Source organism: Lipotes vexillifer, unplaced genomic scaffold (genome assembly GCF_000442215.2).
Source record: "Lipotes vexillifer unplaced genomic scaffold, Lipotes_vexillifer_v1.1 scaffold835, whole genome shotgun sequence".
In the NCBI taxonomy this organism is placed as follows: Eukaryota; Metazoa; Chordata; class Mammalia; order Artiodactyla; family Lipotidae; genus Lipotes; species Lipotes vexillifer.
Genome location: NW_006774135.1, coordinates 134483 through 143366, shown reverse-complemented (window position 1 = coordinate 143366; position 8884 = coordinate 134483). Strand labels below are relative to the sequence as shown.

At 54.5% G+C, this 8884-nt stretch overlaps 1 protein-coding gene across 1 annotated transcript in view; it reads right to left on the bottom strand.

Moving 5' to 3' along the window:
* ISG15 (ISG15 ubiquitin like modifier) overlaps positions 1-4756 on the bottom strand; it is a 9120-nt gene extending 4364 nt beyond the window's left edge. Inside the window, exon 1 of the mRNA XM_007448965.1 lies at positions 4625-4756. Coding sequence (XP_007449027.1) covers positions 4625-4756 — 132 coding nt within the window. The remainder of the gene's footprint in view (positions 1-4624) is intronic.
* Between the last annotated feature and the right edge of the window lie 4128 nt (positions 4757-8884).

The window sequence follows — 8884 nt, the reverse complement described above, 5'->3', positions numbered from 1 at the left end:
CCCCAAAAAAAAAAAAAAAAAACCCACAGTGAGATACTATGTCACACCTGTTAGCACAACTATAATAATTAAAAAGGGAATAATAACAAGTGTTGGTGAAGATGTAGAAAAAATGGAACCCTCATACATTGCTGATGGGAATGTGAAATGGTGCAGTCACTGTGGAAAACAGTCTAGTCACTCCTCAAAAGGTTAAACAGAATTTTCACATGACCCAGCAATTCCACTCCTAGGGATATGCCCGAGAGAACTGCAAACAGGTGTTCAGAGAAATGCTTGCACACAAATGTTAACAGTAGCTCTATTCACAGGAGATGAATGGTAGAAACTCGGGGAGCAAACAAACCCATCAGCAGGTGGATGCAGAGACAAAGTGTGGTCCATCCTTGTAATGGAACATTAGCCATAAAAAGGAATGAAGCACTGACGCAGGCTACAATGTGAATGAACCTTGAAAACATGATGCTCAGTGGAAGAAGCCAGACAGAAAAAGTCACATATTGTGTGATTCTACTGATACGAAATGTCCGCAAGGGATTTCCCTGGTGGTGCAGTGGTTAAGAATCCACATGCCGATGCGGGGGACATGGGTTTGAGCCCTGTTCCGGGGAAGATCCCACATGCCGAGGGGCAACTAAGCCTGTGTGCCACAACTACTGAGCCCACGTGCCTACAGCCAGTGCTCCGCAACAAGAGAAGCCACCACAATGAGAAGCCCGCGCACCGCAACAAAGAGTAGCCCCTGCTCGCCGCAACTAGAGAGAAAACCCGCGCGCAGCAACAACGACCCAACGCAGCCAAAAAAATGTTAAAGAAAAAAATAATTAGGGCTTCCCTGGTGGCACAGGGAAGATGAACTTCACCTCAATAAAAAAGAAAACTGAAAAACAAGAAGCCCTCGTGCTACTCTCACCATTTGGTAAAGTGCTCCATTCACAAGGTATATCACACACATTTTTCCATACGAATAGATACTTTTATGCAAGTTGTTTTCATGGCTGTATATGTTGCCCATAGTATAATGAGTCCATTATAGAATAGAGTGTAATTTAGTTAACCAGTCCTGTGTTGTTGAATATGTAGGTTATTCCCAAGTTTTTACTATCACAAACAGCACATCACAGGCATATGTTAGCTAAAAGTAAAAATTAATACTTAGGGAATTCCCTGGTGGTCCACTGGTTAGTACCTTCAGGCTTCCACTGCAGGGGGCATGGGTTCAGTCCCTGGTCAGGGAATTAAGATCTCATATGCTTCATGGCACAGCAAAAATAAATAAGTAAGTAAATAAATAAATAAATAAAAATAAATACTTAAAAATACTTTTAAATACATTAAAAATCAAATAAATAGGGCTTCCCTGGTGGTGCAGTGGTTGAGAGTCCGCCTGCCGATGCAGGGGACAGGGTTTCGTGCCCTGGTCCGGGAGGATCCCACATGCCACGGAGCGGCTGGGCCCGTGAGCCATGGCCGCTGAGCCTGCGCGTCCGGAGCCTGTGCTCCGCAACGGGAGAGGCCACAACAGTGAGAGGCCCGCGTACCGCAAAAAAAAAAAAAAAAAAAAAAAAAAAAAATCAAATAAATAAAAATTTAAATAAAAAAGTAAAAGACTGGAAAAAAAACAAATTCTTTTGCATATGAATTAATCATTCCAGCTCCCCTCCCCCAAAATAATTTCATATGGCACCAAAGTTGTTAACATGCACAAAAGTTAAAAAAATTGTTTCTTTATATTATTTTGTTTGTATCTTGACTCATTCCTTGCATAAATAATATTAGTAGTATAAAAAGAAAACCAGAAACATAACAAAGAATACAGAATATGAAAATCTCTCAATCTCCTTCAGATGACCATTATTTTGTTTTTGTTTTTGTTTTTGGCCATGCGGTGGGGCATGCGGGATCTTAGTTTCCCGACCAGGGATCAAACCCATGTCCCCTGCATTGGGAGCTAGGAGTCTTAACCACTGGACCGCCAGGGAAGTCCCCAGATGACCATTATTAAACATGGCAAAGATACAACAATTTAAAATTTTTTAAAAGAAATTAAAAATTTAAAAAGAGAAAACAAAAACATGGCATATGTCTCCTAATTTCTTAATACTGACATACAGTAATAGAATCTTTATTTTCTTTTAGTTACTTCATTGAATGTCACCTGCTTTTTTTTTTTTTTTTTTTTTTTTTGGCAGTACACGGGCCTCTCACTGCTGTGGGCTCTCCCGTTGCGGAGCACAGGCTCCGGACGCGCCGGCTCAGCGGCCATGGCTCACGGGCCTAGCCGCTCCACGGCATGTGGGATCTTCCCGGACCGGGGCACGAACCCGTGTCCCCTGCATCGGCAGGCGGACTCAACCACTGTGCCACCAGGGAAGCCCTGTCACCTGCTTTTGACAAGAGGAACTAAACACAAAGGCTTTAGGCAGACAAAGTGATAGCACCTGGAAGCACGTGTCTCCGTGTCTTGGTGGCTTTTAAGTCACCACAAACCGGTGGCTTAAAACAACAAAAATGTATTCCCTCATAGTTCTACAGAGCAGAGGTCTGAAATCCAGGGGGACTAAATGACCAGGGTTGTCAGCCTGGTTAAAAATAATCTGACTTTATGTGGCTTACAGAAGACACGAATCATCTGAAATATAAGGATATGGGAAACTGACAGTAAAAGGATGAAAATAAACCTACCAGGTAAATGTTAACTAAAAGGAAGCCAATGTGGCTACATTAACAATTTTATTAACAGATTAACAAAGAAATCTTATTGTAAAAGGAACGGCACCAAGAAACGGAAGAGAGCTTAAGCGAGCTTTATTAGGGAGCGCGCCCGGGCGAGGTTCGCTGGTCGGACAGAAAGGGTCCAGAGAAGTCGCGCCCGGGCGAGGGATTGGACAGAATTTATAGGGGAAAAAGGGAAAGGGGCGTGGTGAATCCGGGAGGGCGCAGGGTATTCCTTATCTGGTGGTCTCTTCGGGTATCGTGGGAATATCCGGTGCTGGTTGCATCAGTCTTGGGATAGTTAGTCCCGCCCCTCGAAAGGCGGGAAGGCTGGGCCGGGTGGAAAGTCCCCAGGTCAGTTCCTGGAACTGGCTGGTCCGGAAAGTTTCGGTGTGATACAACCTGTGAGTCTGATTGCGTTCCCCTGCCTCGGGCCAGTTGGCCTTACACTTATAGTCAAAGCATCATTAGATACAGAAGGTTGCATAGCAATAAAAGGTTGAGTTTATTTGTAAAAAAAAAAAAAAAAAAAAAAAAAGATTTAAATTTTGTATGCACCTAATAACATGACCACAAAATATATAAGTTCTAGTCACAAACCTGCCTGAATATCCTATTTATGAAATTACAACAGCCACTTATAAAGGGGCCTTTGGTTAATATTTGGTTTCATTTACAAACTACCTTAAACTTCCTTAAACCTTTAAGACGGTATCTATATCATGTTTAACACACTTGCTCTTATTTTTAAGCCCTTCAGTGATCTAACAGCAGGAGTAACAGCAAAAAACCCTCCCAAGAAGTTCGCAGTCCTCACCATGTACACCTGTGCACCCTGGTCCAGGGCACAATCACCTCTCGCCCAGGCTACTGCATATACATCCCAGTGGTATTGCTTCTGGGACGTATATGCTTAGGCTTAGGAGCTTAGGCTTCATCTGGCCACTCTGCTGGCCCTCTCATCTCCTCTCCTGCCCGCCTCCCCCCACCAAGTGCTTGGCTCCAACACTGGCCTCCTTGCCATGGCAAAGAGCTTCTGCAAAAATCCAGGCCGAAGGTGGTGGAGGCTTGCAGCCGGTGGTGAGAGCGCAAGAGGTCAGAAGTGGGCGTTTGGATACATCAGGGAGACAGAGCTGCTGGAGGACCTGATGGGGAAGCATTGCGAGTGGACTCCAAGGGTCAGGATGATGGCAGAATGTTGGTCTGAGAGCTCTGAGAGGGTCAGATGCGGAGGAGGCTGGAGCCCCAGTCAGGCTCCCTCACCAGGCAGAGACCTCTCCAGCTGTCTGGACAGAAAAGTTAGCGTGAAGACTTGTTCCGCAAGTACCAGAGGACTGAAAGGCACGAGGAGAAGCTGGGGCCCTGCTGAGGCACGGGGGGCGGGAGACAGGACCTGAAAGGGCTGGGGATGTGGAGGGAGGAGGCAGGACCCCAGGCGACGCTGTTGGAACAGCAGCCGAAGGGCGCTGGACCTTCCGCCTCAGGCTCCAGCCCCGACTTGTGCCCCTGTGGGCGGGGCTTCCGGTGGGTGGGGCCTCCAGGGTGGGTGGGAACCTGAGAGCTACAGTCAACACCCAGCACCTGGGATGTGGAGCTTAGAGCTTAGTTATTGACGCTACACCAGGACACCCCATGGAGGCGAGGAAGTCCAGAAAGTTGGAGGCTCATCCGTGTGGATTTTGAAATCACCAGAAACAGTGACAGGAGTGTCTGGAGAAGGTGACAGGGAACCAGGAGTAAGCCCTTCAGGAAGGGCGGGGTCGACCCCACGGTTTCGGTTGACTGTAGTCTGTGTGGTCTGTTAAGCAACGGGTGGTCTGTTCATAAGGTGAGGTTTCAAAGCTGGGGCTTTTTTGCCAAAGAAGACACCGGTCTGGACGCGCCAAGCAGGAAGGACAGGGAAGCTCACCTCCCCCCAGGAGCACCGGCCCAAGGAGAGTGGAGAGAAAAGCAGCACCCACGGGGGCCCACAGGGAGGCAGCATGCCAGGCAGATAGGGGTTGGCAGGAGATTCTGTCACCACCCCGAAGTTGGGGGACATGGCTCCCCAAATGTGGAGAGGTGTCAACGCCCAATTCAGGAGAAAGATGTTGACAGTGCCCAGATCACGGGGAAGGTACCGTAATGCATCGGGTGTTGGGAGGATGCTCCCACTACCTGGCATCAGGTGGCCGAGGGAAGGTACGTAGGTCTCATGACCTGTAAGGGTGGAAGACGCGCCCTCAGTCACAGGGGTGGGGACTGCCCTTGAACCTCAAGCCTCGTTGTCGGCATCCTGGTGCTCCTGGCTTCTGCCTGGGTCCTGGGTGTCTGCTGCCCTCATCTCTAGCCTGAAGGCTGGATTCCTCCAGCCCTGGCCTCTGCCACTTTATCATCCCAGCGACCAACTCCCGTGCTGCAGGACAGGACCTGCAACGGTTCTAGCCTGGTTACTTGGCAACTCTGGTCCTGGCTGCCTGAGTCCACAGGCCGCTCGCTGCCTCTTGGCAGAAGAGGAAGGAACAGGAAGGTAAGGGGAGCCGGAACGGGTGGTCTGTGATGTCTCTGATGTTCTGGGGCTCATATGCCTGTGGAATGCTGAGGGGCAGGTGCCACCCCCATGTTGGAGGTTGGGAGCGACGTGTTCACAGATCGCACGTGGCAGACCCCCAAGGGACACTGTCTGAATGATGTTGTGTGGAACGCTGTCACGGTAGGCAGAGGACCATCCCTCCCCCCGCAACCCAAGGCTGGAGCCCAGTGTCTGGCCTGGAAAATACACCCGTCTTTCCACACAGACTCCCCCACTGACTTTCCTGCCTCAGCCCCCTGCTCCCCATACCCGGTGGCCACCAGTGGGCCCTGGAGACGCCCCTGGGACCACCAGCCAACGGGGCTTGGCCCACTCAAGCCTGGATCTAGGCCTTTGATGGCTTGCAAAAATCAACTCAAACTCGTCAGATGGACAGCCAGGGCGGCAGGCTCCTGCGCCTCTCTTCCTGCCAGAGAAAGGAAGGAACAAGATGGGGAGTGGGGTGGGGGTGGGGGAGGGGGAGGACCAGATCCAGGGCTTGGGCCATCTTAGTTATTCCAGTTACTACTGTTGTGTAACAAATGACCCCCAAAGGTCACAGTAACAACTGTCCTATTCTGTGAATCAAGAATTGGAACAAATCACCCAGGAGCAGCTGGGAAGGCATGAGGTGGGGGCTCTGAAGCAGCAGGTTGGGATCACCTGTCCAGGAGCTGAGATTTCTGGGTTCCTGGCTCAATGGCCTCCCCTTGGGGCCTCTCCATGGGGCCAGTTTGGGCTTCCTCACAGAGGGGCAAACGGGTTCCAAGAGCGGGTTTCCCAAGACAGCAAGGTGAACGTGTGTGGCATTTTTAAGGTCCAGCCTCAGAATTCACATCTCACCCCTGCCCCTGTCTTTGCTGGTCGATGTCATCACAAAATCTCACCAAGGTGCACCATAAGGGTATTTGGAGTGGGAGATGTTGTTGTAGCCATCTTCGGAAAATGCAATATTCCACAGTATTCCTCAGCACTATTTCCCAACTGCAGCCCAGGACTCTCCCTCCTTGCTCAGAGCAAGGGAGCCCCTACGACCCCCAGGAGACCCGGTGGCCCTACCAGAGATCAAGTCCAGATGTAAAAGGCGGGGTGGGGGGACAGCCAGAGGTACGAGGGCCCAGAGACATGACCACACAGACGGTGTGGGTGACAACACCAGGGAAACTCACTTTGTTCTGGGCTAGTGAAGGCTCCTTGTTGGCGCTGGGGCTGGGAGGCCAAGACACAGGCCCCTGGAGACCCTGGGTGGGGAGGGGGCGTCTCAGAGGGCGCAGAGGGGCACATGGCCGAGGTGAGTCCAGGTGGCTCCTCCCTGCCTGCGTCTGCTTCCTTCCCCCAGGCAGTAACAACTGAAGCTGACATGTGCTGCGTGTTTTCAGAATAGGAGCTCGTTTATCTTCCCAACAACCCAGGGATAAATGAAAAGATAGCCCATTTTACAGATGAGGAACCAGGTACCGGAGGGTAAGCGAACCTGTCTAACCACTAGCAGGTAAAGAATGGTCAAACATGGCTCCTCGAGCCTCTCCTTGCGGTCTGAACCCCCTGCCTGTGTGGTCTCCTGGGGGTGGGGTCTGAGCCCACCCAGACCGGGTCCCAGCGCCCCGCCTGCCGGCCTGGGGTTCCGCCGACGCTTCCCAGCGGGGCACTCGCGGGCTTTCTCTCCTGCGCGCAGCCCGCCGGCGGGGGTGGGGGCGGGGTGGGGACTCTGCGACCCCCGCGGCCTCATCCACCGCAGGGCTGGTCCCTGCCACCCCGGCGCCGGGGCAGTCAGCGCTCCCAGGGCTTTCTGCGCTGGGTGGGTCCCCACCGCCCGCTCCTGCCCGACGCCCGCGGCTTCCCAACGCTCCCCGCCCCGCACGCTCCTCCGGGGCTGCGCCTCTGGGGCCTGGCCTCGGGGGCGACAGCCCACAGACACACCCAGTGTAGCCGCCTCCCGCCCCGCCCCGGGCGCCCCCGCAGACCGCTGAGAGGTCGGTTTCGCGCCGGGGGTGGGATTGGGAGGTTCCAGAGGGCGAGGCTAGGGCCAGACTAGGTTGGCCTCAGAAAGGAGAAAAGGCGTCTACACCGTGACCCCGGGCTGGGACCCCGGGAACTGGTGTTGGGTAAGGGGCCAGCCGGCGACCCCACCCACTAGGTACGCCTAGCACCGAGGTGACCCTTCCGAGCTGCCAGTCGGCCCACTCCGCTGCTCCGAAAAGCCCAGCACGACCCTCCTAGGCCCCGCACCCACCTGCCCCTGCCCCTCCTCCCTCGGGCCTGTGGTCCCTTTCCACCCTGGGTATGCCACTTCCTCCCCGGGCCTTCTTTCCTGGAACCCACCGCAAAGAAGCCGTCCGGACCACCCAGTCGAAAGAGGGGTTTCCTCTCCCCCAGCAACCTACCCATTTCTTTCTGTCTCTGGCAACTGCGACATAACTTTGCTTGTTTGCCGTCGCCCCCCGCCCGCGTCGGATTAGAGCCCGGGAGACGCTTCCTCAGCCCCAAGGGCAGGCCGGGTCTACCGTGGGCCTCAGGAGACATCTGTGCGATGCCGACAAGACGGCTGCCAGGCCACAGTGGGCTGGAACCCTCAGTACTCAAAAGACCAGAGTGCTGGCGCAAGAAAATTCAGAATGAAAACATCAAAGGCGAAAATAAGCTTAGCCCTCTTTTTTCCCCACAATGCCACTTTGAACTAACAAACAAAATTTTAGCAAGTGTCCCTCATTTTTTGTGAGCCCTACTTTGCTGGTGCTTGGCTCACTGTTGGGTAATCTGGAAGACAGTGACATCACCAGCGACCATGACATCACCCCATCTGGCTTGTGTCATCATCGACCTTAACCCTGAGACGTCACCAGCCTGACCAGTGACAGCCTTACATTCTGTTCCATGACGTCATCCTGCCTGACTGATGACGTGACTCCGCCCGCCTTGTGGCAACCCCTTCACTGGTCCTGTGATGCCACTCTGCCTGTCCACGACCTTGGCCAGCCAGCCTCTCTCCTGCCCAGCGGCTGGTGTTCCACGTCCACTGTGTCACGGGCCTCGTGCAGGTGCTGCAGCCGGCGGGGGTCAGATTCGCAGGCCGCGCGGAGGCCCGAGGGCCCGGCTGGGTCCGCGGAGAGCAGAGGCGCGCGGGCCGAGGCTCGCCGGCTCCTCGGGGGCGCCTCACCCGGTTCCCCTCGCGAGTTTTCCTTTCAGATTTCCCGCGGCCCCAGCTCGCCCGGAAGGTGAGCCTCGCGCCTCCGCCCTCCCGGAGAGGGTCGGAACGGGGGAGCGGGCGCGGCGACTTCCCCGCCTCGGCCCGGCGCCGCCAGAGGCGGGCGCGGGCGGGGTGCCCCGGCTCGCCTTTGTCGCCTGCGGGGTCGGTGGGCCGGGAGGGGACGCGTGACTGACAGCCGGCGGGGGCTGCGGCCGGGGGCGGGCTGCCCGGCGCCGGCGGCTCATTGGCTGGCGCGAGTGTGGGAAAGAGCGCGGAGCCGGATTCACACGCCCCGCGGCGGCGCTTCCTTAAATAGCCAGGCGGCTGGCTGCGCGCGCTGGGTCCCGGAGCCTGGAGCCCGCGGGAGAGGGGCTCGGGAAGCCGTGCGTCCGGCCCGCCCTCGGCCCCGCGCGGCGCGGGGGCGCACCATG